At 60.0% G+C, this 23,997-nt stretch overlaps 1 protein-coding gene across 1 annotated transcript in view; it reads left to right on the forward strand.

Moving 5' to 3' along the window:
* The window catches only part of DNHD1 (dynein heavy chain domain 1), a 41,296-nt gene that overhangs the window by 5,740 nt on the left and 11,559 nt on the right, over nucleotides 1-23,997 (forward strand). Inside the window, exons 9-29 of the mRNA XM_088538771.1 lie at nucleotides 305-333; nucleotides 391-462; nucleotides 1,611-1,736; nucleotides 4,697-4,973; nucleotides 5,179-5,306; nucleotides 7,719-7,805; nucleotides 7,867-7,918; nucleotides 8,398-8,489; nucleotides 8,916-9,120; nucleotides 11,126-11,251; nucleotides 11,354-11,451; nucleotides 11,868-12,652; nucleotides 12,728-14,715; nucleotides 15,581-15,696; nucleotides 15,960-16,254; nucleotides 17,392-19,042; nucleotides 19,252-19,481; nucleotides 19,633-19,831; nucleotides 20,574-20,676; nucleotides 21,652-21,801; nucleotides 21,900-22,082. Coding sequence (XP_088394897.1) covers nucleotides 305-333; nucleotides 391-462; nucleotides 1,611-1,736; nucleotides 4,697-4,973; nucleotides 5,179-5,306; nucleotides 7,719-7,805; nucleotides 7,867-7,918; nucleotides 8,398-8,489; nucleotides 8,916-9,120; nucleotides 11,126-11,251; nucleotides 11,354-11,451; nucleotides 11,868-12,652; nucleotides 12,728-14,715; nucleotides 15,581-15,696; nucleotides 15,960-16,254; nucleotides 17,392-19,042; nucleotides 19,252-19,481; nucleotides 19,633-19,831; nucleotides 20,574-20,676; nucleotides 21,652-21,801; nucleotides 21,900-22,082 — 6,992 coding nt within the window. The remainder of the gene's footprint in view (nucleotides 1-304; nucleotides 334-390; nucleotides 463-1,610; nucleotides 1,737-4,696; nucleotides 4,974-5,178; nucleotides 5,307-7,718; nucleotides 7,806-7,866; nucleotides 7,919-8,397; nucleotides 8,490-8,915; nucleotides 9,121-11,125; nucleotides 11,252-11,353; nucleotides 11,452-11,867; nucleotides 12,653-12,727; nucleotides 14,716-15,580; nucleotides 15,697-15,959; nucleotides 16,255-17,391; nucleotides 19,043-19,251; nucleotides 19,482-19,632; nucleotides 19,832-20,573; nucleotides 20,677-21,651; nucleotides 21,802-21,899; nucleotides 22,083-23,997) is intronic.

A 23,997-nucleotide genomic window follows, 5' to 3' on the forward strand; every position in this document is an offset into this window, starting at 1 on the left:
GCAGGAGGGCTGTGTGGATCCCGGGATCCGACGGCCGATCCCAAGGGAAGGGGCAGGAGGGCTGTGTGGATCCCGGGATCCGACGGCCGATCCCAAGGGAAGGGGCAGGAGGGCTGTGTGGATCCCCAGGATCTGCTGCCGGCGGCCGATCCCGAGGGAAGGGGCGGGAGGGCTCTGTGGATCCCGGGATCCGCTGCCGGCGGCCGATCCCGAGGGAAGGGGCAGGAGGGCTCTGTGGATCCCCGGGATCCGCTGCCGGCGGCGCTCGGAGCGCAGGATCCCGACGCCGCGCTCGGCCCCCCAGGCCCCGTCCTGGCCCTCATCGGCGACCAGGTCCTGTCCCTGCTCCGGAACGAGGCCGCGCGGCGCTCCCGGCTGCTGCTGGCGGAGCTGAGCGGCGTCGTGCGGCTCTACCGCGACGTGGGCGCCGACATCGTCACCGTGGCCAAGTGCTCCCACCGGGTACGGGGGGTCCCGCGCGGCCTCCGCGTCACGGGGAGCCGGGGAGGACGGGGGGCCCCGTGTCCCCGGTTTATTCTTAGGCTTCTCCGAGTAAATCGCCCTGTTCTAGTCGCGCCGCCGGCCCCTTTCCCTGTCATTCCACAGCTGCTGCCAGCCAGGCTCTGGGAGCAGCAGGTTTTGGGGTTAGGAATTGCTTCGGGTATGGCATGTGCCAAATGGGGACTTCCGAATTCCCAGCTTCTCCTTAGCAGCACAAATTGCAGGTTCTGATCTAGATCCAGATGTCACGGTCCCCGAACACTCTTTGGTAAAGCGTTCTCCCGATTCAATATAGGAAGTTTGCTGCTATAGACATCACAGGTCCCTCCGCGGGAAGATTAGCTTTTCAGCAGCAGCAGAGGCAGGAAGGGCAGTTCCAGTTACAAGGACCCTGCTCGGACTAAGGGCAGTGACGATTCCCCAGGGAGATTTTGGATTCGCAGCGACTCTCCCGTTCTTCAGGCTGCAAATTCCAGCCCTGCCTTGGCCAACCGGCCTCCAAGTTTGACTTAGCGTTTTCCCACCTGCTTTCCCTAAAGGCAGACAGGGGTAATGGGAATCAATTAAAGCACAGGAAGCTCCATCCGCGCATGAGGAGGAACCTCTTTGGTGTGGGGGTGCCGGGGCCCTGGCACAGGGAGGCTGTGGAGGCTCCTGCTCCGGGGGTCTCCAACCCGCCGGGATGCGCCCGGGTGCTCCTGCTCGGGAAGGGGAGGGCGGGTGGTTTGTTTGGATCCCCTGGGAAGTTTTGCTGCTGCGCTCGGTCTCTGCGGCCACTTTAGTGCATGGGCATCTCCCGTCCTCCCCTCGCGGTGTCGCAGCATGTGAGGAGCTGGTACGGACAGAGCTGGAATTCTGCATGCACAGAGCGAGCCTGGGGATTTCCTGCACGGGTGGGCAACGACGGCTGCTGCACGGGCAGGAGGGAGAGGGGAAGGGATTGAACGTGGATGGGAGATCTGGCTGCTTTTGCTGTGACGGTGCTCCGGGCTGCCCCATTTCTCACCAGGGGAGAGCAGGAGGGATGGCAGAATGACCAGGATTCGCTCTGTGCACCGGCCAGGAGCAGGGACGGGGCCGTGATGCGGGTGCCGCCGTCTCCCCTGCAGCTGGAGCAGTACCAAGGCCGGACGCAGGAGCTGCAGGCGCAGGTGCAGCACGTGCAGGCGCTGCACGCGGCGGCCAGGGAGTGCTGCGGCCCGCGGAGCGCGGAGGAGGACGGCCTGGAGCGGACGGTGAGCGGCGCCCGCGCGGGATCCCTGCATGCGCCGCAGCGTGTTCCTGGGTGCACCGGGCTCCCTGCGCTGCAGCGTGTTCCTGGGTGCACCGGGATCTCTGCATGCACTGCAGCGTGTTCCTGGGTGCACCGGGCTTCCTGCATGCGCTGCAGCGTGTTCCTGGGTGCACCGGGCTCCTTGCATGCACTGCAGCATGTTCCTGGGTGCACCGGGCTCCCTGCGCTGCAGCGTGTTCCTGGATGCACCGGGATCTCTGCATGCGCTGCAGCGTGTTCCTGGGTGCACCGGGCTCCTTGCATGCACTGCAGCATGTTCCTGGGTGCACCGGGCTCCTCGCATGCACTGCAGCGTGTTCCTGCATGCACTGGGCTCCCTGCGCTGCAGCGTGTTCCTGGGTGCACCGGGCTCCCTGCATGCACTGCAGCGTGTTCCTGGGTGCACCGGGCTCCTTGCATGCGCTGCAGCGTGTTCCTGGGTGCACCGGGCTCCCTGCATGCACTGCAGCGTGTTCCTGCGTGCACCGGGCTCCTTGCATGCGCTGCAGCGTGTTCGCGGGTGCACCGGGCTCCCTGCATGCCCTGCAGCGTGTTCCTGTGTGCACCGGGCTCCCTGCATGCGCTGCAGCGTGTTCCTGTGTGCACCGGGCTCCCTGCATGCGCTGCAGCGTGTTCGCGGGTGCACCGGGCTCCCTGCCCCTCTGTGCAGCGGGAAGCGTGGGTCCCTGCCCCTCCTGCAGTGGGACGCGTGGGTCTCTGCCCCTCTCCGTTCGGCGCCGTCTCCCACGCGGGGTCTCCCGTCCTGGGTATTGGCTGTGAGCGGCTGCGGGCGTTCGCAGCTGCATTAATTGTGATTTACCGCATTTCCTGCTGCATCAAATCCTCTGAGCCTGGTGACACACATCTGCTATTGGGACTCGCAGGGCTGAGGCTGCTCCTGCTTCCCTGCTCAGTTTTCCTTTCCCATTTTCACGTTTTGCTGGTCGTTTCCTAGGGGCAGAGACCAGGGGCTTCCCGAGTGTCCGTGTGCGGATGCAGGGAGTTCTCTGCACGTGGCCGCTGCGTTTTGTGTGTCCGGTCCAGGTGACACGAGTGTCCCGGTGCCCTGGCCCTGCACCAGGGTTCAATGGGGCTGTTTTAAATGCCCTAGAAGCACCATCCTCTATATGAGGTGGTGTCTCCTCTCTCAAACAAATGGTGTATAATTAGGTGGCAAAGTACATGGTCAGCTGGCCTAGCTTAGTGTATTTAACTTCTGTCTGTGTTAGGAAGCGGGTTTTATTTGGCTGCTTGGTATTTCTGTCGCTAACTGTGGCTAGGAATAAACCTAGAATTTAAAAACGTCCTCGTGGGTGGAGAAGCAATGCCCTTGAAGAATGGGTTTTCCAGACACAACACCCGCAAAAATATCATTTTATAAAGGACTGGAATATGAGAAGACCAAGTGTGCAAGTTTTTGCTATGGGAGAGATTCCTGTGCTTCTTTTGTGAGGCTGTTCAAGGTAGGAACACCAGGTTGTGCTCTTCAGGAGGATTTTTGTTGCTGTTTGTTCATAGACTGCAGCTGCAGAGACATTGGGTAATCCTGGAGGAATAAACGAAAGAAGAGCATGAAGCTTATGAAGATTTAAAAAATAGATCTTTGCCAGTACTTCTGTTCTCAAAGAACCATAAGTCTGGCTGGGCTGGAGCGTAGGTGGAGAAACAAGAGGAGCTGTGAACACCCCCCGCGCTGCAGAAGATCGCATTGCTCAGAGCTGCCAACCACGCAGATCTCCCAGCCCTTCCTTTGGAAAGGAGCTGCTCCCTCACTGCTGACCTGGGAACATCATCAGCACTAACCAGGAGTTTTGGAGATGGAGGAAGCCAGTCTGACGTTTCTTCTAGGAAACAATAGTGGGATCCTTCTGGATGGATGGCGTAGCGCAGATCCGGAGCAGGCCTCCTCTTTGGATCTATCAACTCTTCTATCAATCCTCAACTCTTCATCCAACGTCCTGGAATGTTGTATCAGCTACGGATGAGGCAGCCGAGTCCCAGGGAATGACTGACGGTTCCATGGCCACGCGTTGGTCGAAGCAGAAAAGGAACCTGTGTCTGCTGAGCTCAGATGCATCATCCTGCATGGCAGAGACCTTTAGCACTAGGAATTCACAGTGTGAGTCCACAGGAGCCCAATTGTCGTAAATATTGCTAGGAGGCTCCTCCAATGGTGGACTGTATGATAGCAGGAGAAAGATCCTCCTTAGGATTAGCACATTTTTCAGTAGCTTCACCTGTCCATATGGATGCATCAGTCCTCTTGTCAACCCTGTTTAGCGGCTCTGACTGCTTTGCAAAACCAAAAACACGTGTCAAGGTATAGGAAGCACAAAGGGGTGCAAACACAATCTTGTGTTCCTGTTTCTCATACAAAGCTTATGAGGTCCAACTTTTTCCAAGCATCCATTCCATGTTCTAAAACTAGAGCCCTCCTGCACAGTTTTGAGGATGCATGTGGTGTTTCCCACCTCCTCCAAACCGTAACCCTGACTTCCATCGAATTCAAAGGAGTTCATCCACATTTTTTTTGTCTTGGATTTTTTTGCTGCCTTGTAGCCAGCCGGAGATGCCGAAGTCACCGTGGATGGAGTAAACCTCAAAGGGACTGTCACCTGCATGGCCTTTTTGAGTGTAGTGATCTGGTTTTGCTCAAATGCGGGTACAAAGAGGGAATCCCCTCTGAGCTCCTGCTCTTGGGTTACACGGGTAGAGCTGGGTCGAGGTCAGTGCACAGCACTGCACCAGGGAGCGCTGCCCTGATCCCGGGATTCCCTCTCCAGCCTTCCCAAGCCAGGGGGATGTCTGGAGCCCTGAGGAGCGTTGCCCTGTGCACACAGTCCTGTGCTGTGTGCTCTGTTGTGTCACTGTGTCCTTCTCCCATCCGTACTCCTTTCCCTGGGTGTCTGTCTGTCTTTTCAGCTTCTGGACACTTGGGAGGCCTTTGTGCAGCAGCAGCAGAAGGCGTCAGACTTCATCGCGTCGCGGCGTCTCACCATCATCGAGGAGCTCGGCGCGTCCCTGCAGCAGAGCAAGCAGGAGCTGCAGGAGCTGCTGGTGACGGTGACGTCCGGGCGCTTCGCGGACCCCGCGCAGAACCCGCGCGCCGTCGAGAAGGAGCTGCGCGAGCTGCAGGGCGCCCTGCAGAGCACGGACGTGCGCGTGGCCGAGCTGCGTCGCTCCCAGAGGATCCTCACAGGCAAGAGAGCCAAGGGCCCCGGGACGGGACGTTCCCGTCCCCTCGGCTGGTGCCACCGTCGGGCCATGGCCCCTGCGCCCTGCGCGGTGACGGGAGCTCCGCAGGACTCGGGTCCGTGTCCGTCCCTCGGGGCTCTTGGCTGCTTTCCGCAGGCAGCAGACGGGGATGGACACAGCGGGGCAAACACCGATTCCCGTGTCCGTAGGTGGCTGCACCGACGTCTCCTTCGTGGCCGAGGCTCGGGCTGTCCTCGACGCGTCCGAGCGCGTGTGGCGGTTACTGCACGTTGTCTCCGAGCAGATCCGCGACTGGAAGTGCCTCAACTTCACCAAGGTGGGGACCCCTCCTGCCGCATCGCGCTGCTCCGATGCAGCGCGGCCTGGAAGCTGCTTCTGCTTCCACTTGGAGTTCTCCCGTTTGTTCTCCTTGTTTTCCCGTGTTCCTCAGGCCCAACTGCAGCCTCTTTCCAAGCCATTCCTCAATCCTAAACCATAGTTGCCTTTACTCTTAAGTGGTATAGATAGTTGCTCATCAGAGCAGCTAGTTAGAGCCCACGAGACAGAAGGAAATTGTGACTCTTGAGGATGTGCTCACATGGGAGTCCATGCACAGGACCATCCCCTTTGGCGTAGTGAAAACAGGAAAAAAAAGTATTAAAATTAAGTTTCTAGACGGACTGAGAAGAACGAACTGTGTGCAGGTGACCTGGAGACAAGCACTTTACTAGATACTCAGAATAAATGAAAAACATTCATCAAAAAAGCAGGCCAAAATCATTCAGAAGACTAATTTATAAAAATAAGTCATTTTAAAAACATATTAGAATGTGAAATCCTACCGGAGGGTCTGCAGAGCTTTCAGTGGTTGTGCTTTGGGAGAAGTGCTCTTAAAGGAAGAAACCCTGGGCGGCAATTTCAAATAAGTTATTTCATTAGGATTCACCATGAAAGATTTTAAGGCTATTTCCACACAAAACCTTTTTTTTTTTTTTAATGGTGAATTATTCAGAAGGACTATCTCAAAGTATCAGTGCAAGATATTTGAGAAAAATTAATAAATTGTCACAAATACGTAGACTGTAAGTTTTCTGAGGAAATTTAAACACAAGCTAGCCAAACCGCTCACTGTAACACACTGCGTTTCATTTCAAACTGGCCTCATGGTCATGGAAGATCAGGCCTATTTTGAAAGCACTTCAAGAGGATCTCGGAAACCATAGACTAGTGAATTTGACTTTAGCACTGGACATGCAGATAGAGAAATATAATACAAAATCGTCAAACTGGAAACACGGCCACAGCAATTTAGCAGTGAGGTGGCAAAGCTCCATGTGGGACCAGCCAGGAGTGGGGCTGATTTCACCAGCTCCCCATCCCGTCCCACTGTGGAGCCCGTTGTCCTTTGTCCCTCGTTCTGGGTGTCCTGGGAAATGGGCTGGGGTGTCGCTGAGCTGCTCAACACCCCCTTCCTAGAGCCGCTCTCCTGCCGATTGTTCATCTCATCATTCCCGTTCATTCCCCATTCAGCTCAAACTTAAAATTTGTGTGAATTCTCTAATAGGGGGTGCATAAGTGCATTAAAATGGGGTAGCGACACCAAGGCTGTTACAGGGAGACAAATCTGACAGTGTTTTGGTAAGGTCTTGTAAATGAAGAAGGCCTGGAGGATTCGATGTGCTTGACTTTGAAGAGCTTCCTGGCAGTGTCTCTTACTGAAAGCTTTTAAAGATACTGCACTGTCAAAAGATTAAAGAAAAGATCTCTTGGGTTAGAAACTTCTGGGCTCTTTAAGGATTTGTGCTGTTCAACATGTTCGTAAATGATCTGTAAAAGTGAGTTCAAAAGTTTTCTGGCAATGCGTGTTATTCAAGGAAGTGGAAATGAAACCTGATTGTCAAAACAGATCTTAGGATACTGAGTAACTGGGCAATATAATGAGAGACGGAGCTCTTTTTATTAAATACAAAGTATTGTATACTGAGAAAAAAAACAACCCTCCTGTAACTACACAGTGGCGGGCTCTGAATTTCCTTTCCTAGTAATGAAAGGGGTCTGGGGTCATTGCAGAGAACTATTCTGCAGACACGAGTTCTGTGCTCAGCAGCAGGGAAAAAGTCAGATGGGACCCTACCAAAAGGAATGGAACAAAGAACAAACTGGGAAATATGTTGCACAGCAGTAAAAATGCATTGCACATCTGCATCCTGGCTGCTCCCGGCCGCTCTGATCCCCTTTCCTCGAAGGGATATTGCAGAACTAGACAGTGGTTAGAGGTGGAGAGCAACCGTGATAACACTACTGGGATGTACTCATGAGATGAACGACTAAATATCCTTTATACTGCCTGGAAATGTGTGTGGGGGGGTTCAAAGTGTAAGTGAGCTCAGAAAACCAGTTCAGACAAGTTCAAAAATGAAGGTTTTCCAGTGTAGTGTTAAGCACAAAGATACAGATATAGTTTGTAGTTCAGGAGGTCACCAGGCGTCAAGTGCCAGGACTTGGCCATGGACAGCGCGGAGCTGCTTTGCTCCTGTGTTCTTTCCTAACCTGTTGCTTTGCTCCTGTGTTCTTTCCTAACCCGCTGCTTTGCTCCTGTGTTCGTCCTTAGCGCCCGTTGCCCGACGCTCCCAGGGGATGGAGTTGGTTTCCTCCTGTGTCGCGGTCCAGCCGCGTTTTGGAAGGGTTTGTCTGTTTGCGGAACGTCTCCTGCCTGGGCTGTATCTGCTCAGCCCTCCTCTCCCCACAGCTCAACTGCCCCTTGGCCATGGAGAAGATGTCCGAGTGGCAGCGGGAGCTGGCGCTGGCGGCGGCGGCGCTGGGCGCCGAGCACGCCGTGTGCCGGGCCTGCCGCCGAGGCCATCGCCGCCTTCCGCGGCTTCGTGCCCCTCGTGCAGAAGCTGAGCAGCCCGCTCATCAAAACCAGCTCCTGGAAGGAGATCTTCATGGGTGAGACTGGCAGCTGGGTGTTCTCCAGGAACGCCTAGGGGTGATCTTACACACACACATATATGTCTATATCTATGTATGTGTATGTGTGTGTGCACATATAGATACGCTTGCGTGCCTGTAAAAATATCTGACAAGAGGGAGTAAAGAAGATGGAGCCAGACTCTTCTCAGTAGTGTCTAGTGACAGGACAAGGCGCAATGGGCAGAGTGAAATCCAGGAAATGCCATTTAAGCATAAGAAAAAAAACGTTTTACAGTAAGGGCTGTCAAACACTGGAGCAGGGGCCGGAGAGGTGGTGGAGTCTCTATCCTTAGACATCGTATTTAAACCGTATTGATATTACGTTTTGTACTGATGATGCGTTTTGTATGCGACTACTGGGGGTCTGTGTTTTCCTGTAATCCTTTCAGAGCCTCCTTGTTCTTGTACGTAGGCTGTCAGAGCGCGCAGCACATTATTCTTCTCCTCTCTCTCAGCAATGGGCCTGACGTGCCCCATCAACCTGCACTTCACCGTGGGCCAGCTCATGTCCTACCCGCTGCTGGAGCACCACGATACCATCTGCAGGGTGAGCAGGACTTCAGCTGCGGTGCTTGTGCTTTGCAGGAGGGAATTGCGGTGATCCCTGGGCTATGCGGAGGTGCTGCCGGTGGCTGTAGCTGCAGCAGGACGAGATCCTGCCCCTGCCTTTGGCACGGCTTGGAGCGGGGGTCTGGGCTTCACCAGGGAGTTCGAGCCAAGTCTGGGACCCTTTGCTCTCCGTTGGGCGGTTGGGCATGACAGGAGGCAGCTGCAGAAGGCAAATCTGAGATGAGATTCCCCACACATTTCCACGTTTGTAGTGTAGCAGGGTGGGAGGATTGTGAAGGACGCAAAGACTTTGTGTGTGACAGGCGCACAGCAGAGTCCCACGGTGTCCCCAGTGCTGAGCGGGGACGGCTGTGCCTGTGCCTCTCTCTGAATGCTCTTGCCCCTTTGCGTTTGATGCCTCCAGATCTGGTCCAATGAGCAGACACGTTGCAACTCTCGAGACATGTTGCACCAGTTGCAGAAGACCTGGAAGGAGAAGAATTTCCGCCTGATCAACTTCATTCTGAAAACACCAGCTCCCGAATTCTCCTCGCCTCCAGCCAACCAGCAGCAGCAGCCCCTCAAGCAAGAATACGTTTCCAAGGACAGTGGCACATACGTTTTGTCTGGTGAGTCCTGCCTGGGACACAGGAGGGGTCCAGAGACAGAGGGAGCTGATTTAGGCCAGGACGGCCTTGCTGAAGGAGGCGGAGGGGTCTGGGTGCCTGTTGGGACATTCCCCAGCCCCCTGCGTTCCCCTTCTCAGGCAGATGAGGCTGATGGCAGTGACTGCCTGCTGGTGCAGGTCACTGCTGAGTCACAGCAGGACCTCGTGTGGCTTGAAATAGCTTGGACACACTCGCAACTGTCATACCAGACCGAGACAATCCATGCAAAGAGAAGAAATAATGGGCATCACCTTCTCCTGCCCTCCAGGAGCTGTCTCAGTTATGGTGCCCGCGTCCACTTGGAGACGTTTCAGTGGGCTGGCCAAACCAAACACGTCCTCGTCGGTCTCTCAGGCTGGCTCTAGAGATGTTGACCACAGTTGGTCCCAGTATCAGTCCTTAAGAGACACTAATAACTGGCAGCCAATTAGGTAATGCTGATGGCTACTCTTTGAACCCATGGCCAATTTTCCTGCTTACCCAGATAATATCTCACCAGTGTGGCTACAAGGATGCTATGGCAGACTGTTGCTAAAACCAAGGCAATGGACATCTCCTGTCCCCTCATTCACCAAATACTGTCCTGAAACAAACTTCAGGTCACGAACTTCTTGAACCAGCTGTGGTGGTGTTGTGTGTAATAGCCTCAGATGGATTTTAATCTATGATTTGCAGATTGGATTTTTAAACAATGTCGATCTTCAGCACAGCCCTTGCTGCATTAGTCCTCAGCTTCACTTCACGTGGCCTCTTTGTGCTTTGAATCTGCCCACTGCTGGCGTGTCCTGATGTCCCTTAGCTCTGGTACCCAGAGAGCAAATACTCAGCTCCTCTCTGTCCTCCCTCATTCTCTTCTTTGTGATAGACCTGTTTGATCTTTACTATGCTGCATAAATCAGTCACCTGCATTCACAAGTTGTTCCTCAAATTCTTATTTTATGTATGATCTAAATTATTTGACCTGAATACCTACAGCTTTTTGAACGATATCTCCTTGCTCCTCCACACCTCTCTGCTTTTAGCCAGGCCAGATTCCCTTTGCATCTTCTCAAGTTTTTGCTTTGATCCTTCAGCATTACCATGCTGTCTGAGAGTGTTTAACCCTTAGGTTGTTCTGCTTGCTGTTTTGTTGTTGTTTGCTTGTTTAAAACCAGTTTAATCATTTTATGCAGTTTCCCTTCTTGAAACAGGTCCTGCTGTGATGGATTTTTGACATTTGTCATTCCTACAAGGATATTGTACCTAAGTGTATACAGTCATTACAGAGCGGTTCTTTAACTTAGTGTTTGGATGGGGTCGTCCTTGCTATCCAGCATCAAGCCAAGGTTGATTCTGCTCCTGCAAGCTCCCTGACTACCCGTTCCGCAGCGCAGCAGTGATTGCAACGACAGGTCCCTGCTGCGTACGCATGCACGTGGTGTACACACACACATGGTGTATGCATGCACATGGTGTACACACGCACGTGGTGTACACACGCATGTGGTGTATGCACACACATGATGTACGTGTGTACCTGGTGTACACACACACGTGGTGTACGCGTGCACGTGGTGTACGCGTGCACGTGGTGTACGCATGCACGTGGTGTACGCATGCACGTGGTGTACGCATGGACGTGGTGTATGCGTGCACGTGGTGTACACACACACATGGTGTACGCACGCACGTGATGTACGCGTGCATGTGGTGTACGCACGCACGTGGTGTATGCACACACATGATGTACGTGTGTACCTGGTGTACGCATGCACGTGGTGTACGCATGCACGTGGTGCACACACGTCCCTGCTGCATCGTGACACCCCATCCTCAGCCCGGGCACGGGGACTGAGGGACGGTTCCGAGCGGGGCTGCTCAAGCTGAGCCCGCACTTTGTTAGGATGAACCTGCACCCACCACCCTCAGCCAATGCCCTTCTCTGCCTTGGTGTGCCCAGGACTTCAGCCTCTCTCGCTTGTTTCAGACACCACAGAGCTCAAGGTCCTCACAGCGAGAAGCCTGTTAACGCTCCAGAACATCCTCTCCTCTCCGCTCGCCGCACAGATCCAGGATGAGGTGGAGAGCTGGATCGTTGCCCTGAGGACTTTCGGTGAGCGCTCAGGATCTTTGTGCTGGAGCCCTGGGAAACCCCAGGAAGGAGCCGCCCTCGGAGGCTCCGTGGGAGCGCGCAGCCCCTCTCCCCTCTCCCCAGATACGATTCTGGACGCGTGGATCAGTTTTCAGCAGAAGTGGGTTTTCCTGAACAAAGCTGTGTATGAGATGGACATCGCCCTGCCCAGCGTGGAGCTGGTGAGGCCCTTCCCGCCCGCCTTGTCCTCCCGTCCCGCGCGCGTGCGGTGCCCTGTGTACACGACCTGCTCTCTTCTCCGCTCGCTAGCCCTGGCCTGGGCGGTCTCCTCCTGCTTCCATTTCTGCACCCCAGCAGGGCTAAGAGGTTCCCTTCCCTACATGCGTTCCAGTCCCAAGGCAGGTGTCCTCCAATAGGACATTCATTTCCAACGCGGGTGATTTTCCTTCTTCTGCACAACACGCCTCAACCCGTGGAGTCTCCTTGCGTTGCGTTAGCTGTCACGTACCGGGCAGTTGTTCCGAATCGGAGCAGAGCGGTTCTTCCAGATCCGCTCCTCCTCCTCTCCTCTGCTCTCAGAGCAGCCTCTGCTGTTCCCTGCTCCTCGCGGTCTCACGCTGGGTCTCCCCTGCCCCAGGACCGCCTGTTCCAGCAGCAGGACAGCCGGTTCCGGGAGCTCATGCAGGTGACGTACAGGGACCCCTCGGTGCTCTCCAGCGTGATGCCTGCGCCCACGTCTCGACGGGAGAGCCAGTTCGTGGGCGCCGCGCTGCTCGCCCGGCTGCGCGAGGGCGCGCGGGAGCTGCAGGCGGCCGTCCGCGCGCTGCAGCACGTTCTGGACGCCGCGCGCTGCGGCTTCCCCCGCCTCTTCTTCCTCAGCGACGCCGAGGTGGTGGCCGTGATGGCGTCAGCCCCCGAGCCGGCCGCGGTGACCACCTGGGCCCGCCGCTGCTTCCCCGGCGTGCGCGGCCTCGCGTTCTGCAAGGCGCCCGTCGCCAACCGCGCCGAGCTCCTCACCCTGCAGCCGCTGGCACAGGTCAACGCGCTGGTGGGCGCCAGCGGGGAGACGGTGCCCGTGGAGCCCCCGCTGCAGCTGGAGCCCGGGCTCGAGGGCTGGCTCTGCGCCCTGGAGCGCTGCATGAGGGACGCGCTGTCCAGGCTGCTGCAGCAGTGCATGGCGGAGAGCCTGGCGCTGCGCCCGCTGCTCGACCAGTGCGTGGAGCAGCGCGCGGGCCGGCGCCGGCTCCCGCTGCGGCTGCTGGGCGAGCACTGGGGGCGGCTGGCGGGCGCGTTCCCCGCGCAGTGCGTGCTGCTGGCGCACGAGGCCCTGTGGTGCCGCGAGCTGCAGGAGCAGCTCCTCGACGCGCAGCCCCGGCCCGCGCTCGCGCTGCGGCACCAGCTGCGCGTGGAGGCCCTGGCCGCGCGCGTGCGCAGCGCCCGCGCGGGGCAGCCCGGCGGTGCGCGCCGCGCCGCGCTGCTCAGCGCCCTGCTCGCCAGCGCCACGTACCAGCGCGACGTGCTGGCGCGCCTGCTGCAGCGCAGGGTCCGCTCGCCCGCCGCCTTCGAGTGGGCCGCGCTGCTCAAGTTCCGCGTCACGCTGCACCCGGAGCGGGCCGGGACGGCCGCGTGGGCCACCGGCCCCCCCGGCTGCTGGGCAGAGATCCTGGGCGCCCGCGTGCCCTACGGCTACGAGTACGTGGGGCCCGGCGCCCGCCCCGTGGGCAGCCCGCAGCTGGAGCGCAGCGCGCTGGGGCTGCTCCTGGCGCTCCAGGACTTCCGCTGCGCCGGCGCCCTGGGCCGCTGCGGCGCCGGGAAGAGCGCGACGGTGCAGGGGCTGTCGCGCGCGCTGGGCCGGCACCTCGTGGTGCTGCACTGCTCCGCGCACACGGAGCTGCGCTGCCTGCGCCGCCTCCTGCGCGGCGCCGCGCGCGCCGGGGCCTGGCTGCTGCTGGAGGCCGTGGAGCGGCTGGCGGCCGGCACGCTGTCGGGGCTCGGCCGGCTCCTGGCCGACGTGCAGGCCGCCTGCGCGGCGCTGCCGGCCGAGCGCGGCCCCCGCGACGGGGACGGAGAGGAGGCCGGGGCGCCGCAGCCGCAGGAGCTGGGCAAGATCCTCCTCGAGGGCAGCCTCGTCGGCGTCACGGAGACCTTCGGCTGCCTGGCCACCATGCGGCGCCTGCCCGAGCAGCTGCAGCTGGCCGTGCGCCCCGTGGCCGTGCTGGCCCCGGAGCCGGGCCGCGCGCTCGAGGCCTCCCTGCTGGCCGCGGGCTTCCAGGAGGCCGCGCGCCTGGCGGACAAGCTGGCCGCCCTCCTGCGGCTGCAGGAGACGGGGGCCGCGGGGCCGCGCGCCGGGCGCCTGGCGCTGCTGCAGCGCGCGGTCGGCACCGCCGCCGAGCTCCTGTCGCGGAGCAGCGTCGGGGCAGCGCCGGAGGCCGCGGGGCCCTTCCCGCTCCCCGTCCTCAAGCACCTCACTGAGGAACAGGCCCTCGTGCAAGCCCTCAGCTTCTCCCCTCTCCTTGGTGGCCACGCGAGCGCTGGCGGCAGCAGCGGGTGGGAGCTGCTCCGGGGAATCTTCCCGGCCTCCTGCTCGCAGCTGCACGAGGAGCCGGAGCCAGCGGAGCTGCTGGGGGCTGCGGCCGCCCAGCTGCAGGAGGACGGGCTCAGTGCAGACCCTGCGCTGGCGGCCGTGGTGCATGATCTGCACCGGGCGCTGCTGGCGTCGCCGGCGGTGCTGCTGCTGGGGCCGGCGGGCAGCGGCAAGACCACGGCCTGGAGGACCCTGGCGCGGCTGCTGAGCCAGCCGGCGCCGCGGGCGAGCCGGCCGCGCGCGGGCGAGGGCCGCGCGTTCCTGCCCGTGAGCGCGCTCTGCCTCTGCCCCGGCAGCCTGAGCACGGCCGAGCTGCTGGGCGGCCACGCGGACGGCGCCTGGCGGGACGGCGCCTTCCCCCGGGCGCTGCAGCAGCTGGAGGCCGCGGCGGCGGCGGCGGGCGCGCAGCAGTGGCTGGTGCTGGACGGCGCCACCGGCTCCGAGTGGCTGGAGGCGGCGTCGTCCCTGCTGGGCAGCGAGGGGGCTCTGAGCCTCCCCGACGGGCGGCTGCTGCGGCGCCCCGCGAGCGCGCGGCTCCTCTTGGAGCTGCCCGAGCTCTCGGACGCGTCGCCGGCCGTGCTGACGCGCTGCGCCCTGGTGCGCTGCGGCGGCTCGGGGCTCTGGCAGGCGCTGCTGGCCTCCGCGCTGGCCCCCGTCAGCAGCCTGTACAGCGTGGCCCGGCGCAGCGTCGCCGCGCTGCGCGGCCTCGCCGAGGACGTCTTCCCGTCCACGCTCGCCTTCCTGCAGCGGAGCTGCGGCTCGGCGCTGCACGCGCACACCGAGCTGCGCAGGACGGTGGCTCATGGCATGGCGGAGGTGTCAGCCTTTACCAGGATCCTGAAGGCCTTGCTAGACCAGCTTCTCCGGCGGGACGGGGAGCTCAGGATGGATAGTCTGCCTGGTAAGGGCAGCCCTGGCACGAGGAGAAGCAGGGAGTGTCCCCGTGTCACTCGGTACCAGCCTTTGGGCACCAAGTGTTTGGGTCCTCTAGTCTGCTCAGGACACGAGCTCAAGCCCTGGCGTGAGCGTCCCAGCCTCTCTCCAAGGTGGCAGGGTCCCTCCCCTGGGAATGCCCGTTTGGATGCGTGTCCCTCGTGTCACTGGGGCAGGGAAGGCCCCAGGAGCAATGCAGGGAGCCGTCAGCGTGTGCCATCCCTCTGCCGCGCCAGCGTCTCTCCTGTGGTTTCTCCTTCTCTTCCAGTGCGAGCCAGCACCTGCTCTCTAGTTGGGGATGACTTTTCATGCCAGCTTTTGGATGACTCTGTCCCTGCCCATCACCATCAGCTTGCTCAGAGCATCTTTGTGGTTGCCTATGTCTGGGGCTTTGGAGGCCACCTGCAACCGAGGTACGACGCGGGTGACCACTGCAGTGCGCTGGGGGGACGTGGTCCCTCGTGTCCCCTGGAGCGGTTCTGGCCCTTGGCCCCGTGGGCTCCCTGCCCGTGGCCGCCGCCGCCGCAGCGCAGTGGCCATGGCTGGGACAGCTCTTGTTGGCGCTCCAGGCCGGTCCCTGCTCTGCAGCCATGCAGGGTTTGCATGGGGGAGAAGGGGAGGAGATGGGTGTCAGGGGAGGAGATGGGTGTCGGGACTTCGCGTTCAGGCCTGGCCTGAGCTGGGTCTGCCAAGAGGTGGGGAGCAGAAAGGTGGGGAGCAGCTGCTGCTCAGCTCCGCGCCCGCCTCTCCCCGCAGGTACCGGGAGCTCTTCGAGCGCTTCGCCCGCCGGGCGCTGCACAGCAGCCGGCACCGCGTCGAGCTGCCGCCGGCGTGCTCCGCCTTCGACCTCTACCCGCATCCTGCCGACGGGACCCTGAGACCCTTCGACGGGAGCTACCTGCACAGCAGGGTCAAGGGGATCCCCGTGTCCTTCTGCGTGCTGCCGCAGGTACAGCCCGGCGGCCCGTGCGTCCCGTGCGCCCCGCGAGTCCTCCCAGGGCCACGGCGCGGTCTCCCCGGTTAGTCCCAGACGTGCCCGAATCCTGGATATCCCCGGGGTCGCGCTGTGAGGAGGTGTCTGTAGGGCCATGCCGTCCCTACGTAGGCCTGCGTAGGGCCGTCCCGGCAGCGTTCACCGCGGGCAGCGCGGCGGGAGGCTCCGGGCCCTCGGTCCGCGTGTCCCGGGCGCTCTCGTGCTCTGCCTCCCCGCAGTACGAGCGGCTCCTCTACGCGGTGGACCTGCTGCTGGGCTCGCAGCAGCCCGTGCTGCTGGCCGGCGAGCCCGGCTGCGGCAAGTCGGCCTTCGTGGAGACGCTCGTGGCGCCCGTGCACCCCTTCCAGCGCACCGCGGTGTCGCCGCTGCTCGGCGCCGGCCACCTCCGGCAGCTGCTGGAGAGCAGGATCCCGGGGCAGGCGCCCCGGCTGGGCCAGCATCGCGCCTCCATCTCCCGGGGCGTCCGGAGCAGCTGCCTCCTGCTCCTGGAGGACCTGCACGCGGCGGCGTTCGGTGAGCCGCTCCTGGGCACGGCGGGCACGGCTCCTCCTGGGGACGCGGTGGCACTCGGGGCTGCCCGAGGCACCTGAGCGCCCACCGGGCTCGAGGCAGGGCCCATGCAGTGCATGGAGGGGATGCAGCAGCCTCTGGGCTCCTGCAGCCCTGCGTGGAGATGGTGCTGCAGCCTGCGGTGGGGTGGCACACGCTGAGCCCCGACGCGTGGCGCGCGGCGCAGAGGGACGCGCGGGGGAGCCGGCCGCTACCCCGGACACGCAGGAGCTGCGGGCAGCGGGGCTGGGGGTGACAGAACCCCCTGACCCGGGAGGCGGCCGCCGCGCTGGTGCCCTCGGACCCTGCCCGTCCACAGGGACCCCAGGGCTGCTCCACGGAGCCGTCCCCGCTGTGTCCATCCCACCTGCCCGGCCCGGGCTGTGCGGAGCAGGCCTGGAAATGTCAGTCATTGGATTTGGACACACGGATTTGCCTTGGGGAAGGTCTTGCAGCTGGCAGCAGAATGGCTGTACAGCTCTGGGTCCATCTTGCACCGTGTCCTAGCTCAGACGCAAGCATCAGTTACCCAGAAAAACATATATATATAAAAACAAGGAAATAGACATTGACGCGTATCCTGCGTACTCTCCTGAGCTTCAGAAAATTGAGGCTGAGCAATATTATTAGCCAGATTTTTTTTGCCTTTGATTGCTGTTACCCTTTAATGGCCATTTTCCCATGTATTTGTCTAGTTATTTTTTGTATCAGATTAATACTTTTTGCTTCCACTTAGTCTTATAGGAGTGGGTTCCACTTTGTGAGTTAACTGGGTGCTGTTAAAAACCAAACAAAACAAATCAAAAGTTTCCTTTTGTTTATTTTAACCCTGCTGGTTGGTCAGCTCGTTTGGTGACCAGTGCCCTGCCAGGGTGACAACCCTTCACTGGAGCCTGGCCAAGCCACAGGCTGCCCCCGGGCTCAGCTGGGACTGGCTCTGGGAGGCCCCACCATAGGTAGATGTTAAAGGACATGTGTGAATTCAGCCTCGTTGTTCTCCTTAGGCCCGTTCCTATACCCTTTTTAGAGCCTCGTCTACATGGGTGTTTGCAGCAGGGGTAACGTGTTTTGGTACGATGGCGTTATCTATCTCCCCCGCAGATCCCGAACGGGCAAGTCATCCTGTAGCTGAGACGTTGCGTCAAGCCCTGTCCCACCAAGAGGTCTACAGCACCACAAGCCTGGAGCTCCTACATCTGTGTTCTGCACAGATAAACTACCTCGTCACAGTGGCTGCCCCGGTAGCCGATTCGCACCCTCTCTCCCCTCGCCTCGTTAGGCTCTTCAGTGTCCTCTCGCTGCCCGCTGTCACCAAGGAGTCCCTGCTCGGCTGCCACACGGTTCCTCTGCAGGGCTGGCTGGAGAAGTTCCCCCTTCTCTGCAGGCAGCACGAGTTGGCCACCACCTTGGTCGAGGCCACCGTGGACTTGTACGAGGCTGTGCGGTCGAGGTTCTGTGCTGCGCCTGCCCGCTGCCCCTCGCATTTCTCTTTCCACCACGTAGAGAAGGTCCTCAAGAGCATGTTGATGCTGCAGCCCGGCCCCAGGATTCATCTCACCAGCCCTTTGGAAGGCCCCAGCGGTACCGCGGCCGCAACGAGCGGCTCACCGGACGTGAACTTCAGCATGGTGTTGAGCACACGGGTCGTCGTCCGCCTCTGGCTGCATGAGGCGCTGCGCACGTTCTGCGACCCGCTGGCATCAGCACAGGAGCAGCAGCAGTGCAGGCAGCTGGTGCTGGATGTGGCCAAGAACACGTTCTGCTCCGAGCGGCACCTCCTGAAGAGCCGCCTTGGCAAGGGGGGCTGGTCCCAGGGCGACAGCATCAAGGGTGCTGGTGGTGGTGAAGCACGTGGGGACGCAGACGTTGAGGAGGACACCCAGCCTGAGAGCGAGGAGGAGCCCGGCTCTGAGAGCAGCAGCGACTCTGAGTGCCTGGACGATGACTGGGACCCCGTCGAGCAGGCCCCAGCCCTGGCTCTCCACCCAGAAAACTTCTCTACTTTCCAAGGGTCGATCCTGGGGCTGCTGGCGCCTGATGTGTCTGAGATGGATGGCAATGCTCCTGCTGCACAGCTGGCCGTGGACCAGCACAGCTGCAACCACAGAACCAACATTCCGAAAAGCCAGTTCAGGCGCTGCACGAGGAGAGACACTGCCCGGCCCCTGCTGCCACCCCACCTGCTGCTCCTGCCCGGGGAGGACCTGCGGGACATCCTCTTCAGCAGACTCCCTGCGTTGGCCTCCTGCAGCCGGGACACCCCGAGCCTGTACCAGGAGAGGCAGTGGGACACCTTCCAGCAGCAGCTCAGCGCCATCCTCCCCAAGGACTTCATGCTGGGCAGGGAGGTCACCGAGCACTTTGCGCGCCTGCTGCGCGTGCTCTCGGGTCCGCAGAGGCACGGTGCCCTAATTTCCTTCCACCTTTGCACCGGGAGGAGGTCCCTGGTGGCACTGGCAGCCCATGTCATGGGTACCCAGCTCTTCGAGCTGACTAGACAAGCGGAGGAAGCAGCAGTGAGGGAGCTGGTGAGGAAAGCCTGCTGGGAGGCCGGGGTCCAGGGCAGGCACACCGTGTTGCTGGTGCACCAGGGCGTCAGCCTGGGCACCGTGCAGAAGGTGCTGATGCTGATGAGAGAGGGCACCTACCCCGACCTGCACAGCCCGGAGGACATGGTGGCGATCGTAACGGCGCTGCTGCAGGAGAGCCAGGGCACGAGGAAGGCGCCGCGGTCCGACGTGGTTGTAGGAAGGTAGGGGACACGCAGACGGGCGGACGGGGCTCCGCTTTGCCGGTGGGGTCCCTGCTGCCTCAGCGGGATCCCGGTGCGCTGGACGGAGGCACGCGGTGCCGCCCGGCTCCGGGGGGCCATGCCCGGGCGAGGGGTGGGCTGCCCCGGCTCGGTCTCACGCGAGAGCCTCACTGCCCTGTGTCACTCCTGCGGCGTGATCCATCCTCCAGGTTCCACCAGCTCGTGAAGAGCAATCTGCACGTGCTGTTGCTGCTGGATGGTCGCAGCGAGCAGCTGCAGAGCTGGCAGCCCTTTGGCTTACCTGCGGCCACGGCGTGGGCTGTGTTGAGCATGTCGAGCAGCACGGAGCTGTACCGGCCCTGGAGCCACACGACGCTGCAGCAACTGGCAGCGCAGCGCCTGGAGGACGCGCTCAGCCAGCAGCCCCTGCAGCGCCAGGGTGAGGCGCCTGCCGCTCTGCAGGGCACGGCAAAGCCCCGGCGTCCCAGCCGCGGCAGGAGGGGTCCAGGCAGTCAGTTTGTGCAGTTCTGTCTTGGAACCAACAGCGCTGCACGCACCTGCTTACCCGTCCTTGCTTGTGTCATCCGCAGGATCGCTGCGCGACCTGGAGAACTCCCTCGTTAACATCGCCTCCGTCATGGCCTCAATTCACTGCTCTGCCAGATGCTATGCGGAATATCTGGTGTCTGATGTACCCCTCGTCACACCGAAGACCTTCCTGGATTTCCTTGACATCTTCCTCCTGGTGTCGGCGCAGTTCCATAGGAGGTTTCGTCAGCAGATGGATCGGTGAACAGACACCCTCCAGCCCCAGATCCGATCACAACCATCCTGTGCCCCTGAGCAAACCCCCATTCACCATGCATGAAGCGACAGGCGGTGGGGCCAGGAGGACCCTCTGCTGCTGGCAGTGACACCCGGCGCGTCCCCGCGCACCCCCGTCAATGGGCCGGTCCCCTGCCCAGCCCAGAGCTCGTGTCCCCACCGCTTGTCCAAGCCGTTCTGCTCTGACCCCGAGGGGCTGCCTGCCCCTTCCCTGCTTATTGCACTACCACCCATTTATGCTTGTGCTGGCCTTGCTCCTCATTCTGTAGCTCTTCTTCCTCCCTGAGCCTTGCGCCCTGGCTGCAGGACAGAGCCTGCGCCTCGGTACGCTCAGACCGGTGCCTGTGTCTCATGCGTGTGTCTGCCGTCAGTCCTGTGAGTCCTGTGATGGGGTCAGGTGCCATAGTAGTTGCTCCACATTCCTCTTCACCTGGGCACACAGAAACCATGTTGACTGGGAATGATAATTCCCTGCCTCCTACCGTCTCCTTCTACCTCTTCAACACCAGCAAATGCAACAGAAGGGGCTGAGTCCTCTGGGGAAGGAGCCCCCAAGGTGCTTGTGGAGTCAGACACCTGTCACTGGCTTGGGCATTCCCAGACCTGTTACCATCCGGGAATTGCTGATGGATCTGCTCATTGGAGCCATATTGTCCCGTATTGCAAGGGGACAGCTGTTCTCTTTGCTCCTCTTCCCTTGGGACAGGGTGAAGCAAGCTTTAGCCAAGATGAAGGAAGTGAGTCAGAAGCAGGAAATATGCAGCCAGCACATTGCAGAAGTGCAGAGGGAGCTGATCAGGCTCAAGGAGGTGAGCAGGTGACTCGTACACAGCGCTGCAGAGCGGGGAAGAGCCAGGAGAGGCACCCTGGGGTCCTGTCACTGTGCTGGGACGCTGCCAGGGAGCGCCCGTGCATGATTCCTTTTACAATCAGTGATCTGGGATGACACTGAGAGTTCTGTGGGACAAGAAATCAACTGGGAAGAAGAAATCACCCCTGAAGACCAGGGCTGGCCCCTGTGCCCTAGGGTGCAGCTATAGGGCACCTTGCGTTGGGGTGGCTCCCCGGGTCACTCTGGGGTCCTGTGCTGTCCCCAGTGTCCCCAGGGAGCGCTGCGGGGTGGTGATGAAGGCAAGAGCTCTTCGTGGTGATCAGCTGGGTCCCTGGTGCAGTGCAGGGAGTTTCTGCGGCTCCCTGCCCTGGTGCCAGTTCTGGCAGAACTGGGGGCTCGGAAGGCTGCTTGGTCCTCCCTGCTGCCTCCAGTGCTGTCGTGCACCAGTCTGCCTGCGTTTCCCATTTACTGTGACAGAAACGTGCTCATTTATGCACTCTTCTCTGATGTTACTTCTGACACGTGGAGCTCTGCAGTAAATGAGCTCTGTAGCATCATGCTGGTTGTGGCAGCAGTAATGTACATACATGAACCATATCTGTACAAAGAGAGAGAAAAAAAAAAACAGGGATTGAAGGGAAAAACTAATCTAAAACATCTAATTCCTATTTAACCTGTCACTGAATCCTGCGTGTAGCTCAGACATCTTAAGAAAAAAGCTGCTTTTCGGGCAGGGGTATCATGCCAAGCTGCACCACATCTCACGTCGCTGCGCAGCGCTGAGGTGTTTTCCGTAGTTAGTTATTGTGGTGGCAGAGTTGGTGAGATGGGCAGCGACGTGCAGGTTCGGCTCCCTGGGGTGGTACGTGCAGCTGGAGGGGTCAGCGGCTCCTCCGGCGCCGCGTGTCCGTGGGGCCGCCGCGAGGCCTCGGCCGCTGCCCTCCCTCCGCAGAGCCTGGGCTGGTACCGGCAGTGCGCGGGGTACAAGAAAGCAGTCCTGGCGCAGGAGGAGCAGGACTGCCAGGACCACAGGGCCCGCATGGAGGGCCTGGCGCGGGAGCTGGACGCGCTCATGCACACCAAGGAGGCTGCGCTGAAGCAGGTACCCGCGGCCGCCCGGCCTCGCCGCAGCAGCGCGGGGAGGCTGCAGGGCCGCGCTGGCACCCGGGCTGATGGGCTCACCGGGATCCTCTTCCCCAGATGACCACGGACTACCAGGCTGCGCGCGCCGAGCTGACGCTGAACCACATCGAGGAGCTGCGCAGCTACCGCGCGCCCCCGGAGCCGCTCGTCCGCGTCACCGACGTCCTGTGCCGCATGTTCCAGAGGGAGCCGGGCTGGGAGAGCGCCCGGCAGCTCCTGGGCCAGGAGACCTTCTACCAGGTGAGGAGCTGTTTGCACCTCCACCGCACAGAGCGAAGCAGCGGCTGTTCCTGCTGTGTGTGGGACCTGGAATTCTCCCCAGGAAGAGTTGGAGGGTTTTCTCCCATTACAGGTTTTGCTGGGTTTTCCCTGGTGCCTCCAACCATAGATCAGAGCTTCACACGCTTTTCAGCAGCTCTAACTTCTTTATAGACATGAGTCCTTTGGTTTCAAGAGTTTCTGGGTTTCCTCTCTGTGGCCCTGCCAGAAAGTATCAACCGCTGTGGCTTCCAAAGGGGTCATTGGGCTTAGAGGAAATCAGTGCAAACCAAGGTGACTGCAACAGGGTGGAATGTCTTCCAAAAGAAGTCTGCACATGTTCATCAACTGGAGGGTGGCCTGTGGAGTCTATAGACTGAGAAGAGCAGTAGCTGCAGAGGCTGCAGATAGAAGACGGTGGCTCCATCCTAGGGTCATAGAATCATAGGATCATGGAATGGTGAAGGTGGGAGGGACCTCTAGGGATCATCCAGTCCAACCCCTGCACACACAGGGTCACCCAGAGCACGTGGCACAGGGCTGCGTCCAAGCGGGTTTGAAGATCTCCAGAGAAGGAGACTCCACAACCTCTCTGGGCAGCCTGTTCCAGGGCTCTGGCACTCTCACTGTTAAAAAATTTTTCCTTAAGTTCCTGTGGAACTTTTGGTGCTTCAGTTTGTGGCCATTCCCTCTAGTTCTGTTGGTGGCCACCACTGGAAAGAGCCGTTTTTCAGAGTGAATGCTTTCCCACTTTGAGCTAAACCTTCTGCAAACGGTTAACTAGGCAGCAAGCCCAGCCCCCAGCAAAAGCGAGCTACAGGGTAGACTCCTTTCCTGGGGTGTTGGGCTGTGCCGGTTACCAACCTTGTGTCAAAGGATGCTGCCTAGTCCCTGCTGGAGAAGACTTCACTAGGCTTCGACCTCACAGAGCTCTTGGTGGGAAATGCATACCAGCTTCTGAGGGTCCCAAATTTGACTCAGTCTGCAGAAAACCAACAAATTTATTTCAATATCAATTTATCAGGATTTATTCTTGCAGTTAGTTAAAAAAAAAAAAAAGTGTCTGATGCTGTTTAGGGCTGGGTGCAGTTACTCTTAGCCCTGGACAGAGTCCAAGTTTGTACTAGGAAGGCAAAAACTGACATTCCTGATTGTGAGCTGGTAACAAAATTGCAAACTGAACATGAAAAATTCGGACCGCAGCTCAGAATACCTTCTGCTGTTGTTTTTGGAGCTGATCTCAGCATGGGCAAGCAGGCTGGCAAGGACACCAAGGTGTGGGGCTCTGGCAGGACGTGCAGAGGGACGCGGGCTGGCAGGTCCCAGGTGCAGAGCAGGCTCGGACACGATGCTCCATGAAGAGCAGGATTGGACACGATGGTCCATGAGGAGCAGAATTGGACATGGCTCTCCAAGTAGAGCCGGCTCAGACTACCTCTAGACACAGAGGAACCCAGGAAGAGCCGTGCCATGGCCCATGTGCATCATCCCTGCTCATCTCCCCATGCTGGCCTCGGAATCGAGTTTGTCCAGGCAGACTTCGCAGCTCTGGGCATGGGAGAAGGGGAGGCAGGAGCAGGTGCTGGGGCCACCAGCACAGCCTGGCCCCGGGCTCGGCGCACAGACCTCTGCCGCTGATGTCCTCTCGTGCTGTGAGCTGCTCAGAGCCTCGTGCCGCCTTGCAGAGCCCTGGCCTGTGCCCCGGGGCCGGCAGCGCGACGACAGCTTCGCTGCAGAGCTGCTCAAGGCCACCAGGTTCCTCTCCAGCTAGCAGGGCAATTGCCAAGCAGCCTCAGTGGAAGCCGGGCCGTTCCCAGGTCTGAAACCCAGCTGTGCCGAGAGGGGATTTATTTCCTCTCGAATGCCTCAGCCCGTTATGTGCAGAAAGATGCTTCCC

Source organism: Tinamus guttatus, unplaced genomic scaffold (assembly GCF_059628265.1).
Source record: "Tinamus guttatus ecotype Peru unplaced genomic scaffold, ASM5962826v1 Tinamus_guttatus_pri_ptg001164l, whole genome shotgun sequence".
NCBI lineage: Eukaryota > Metazoa > Chordata > Aves > Tinamiformes > Tinamidae > Tinamus > Tinamus guttatus.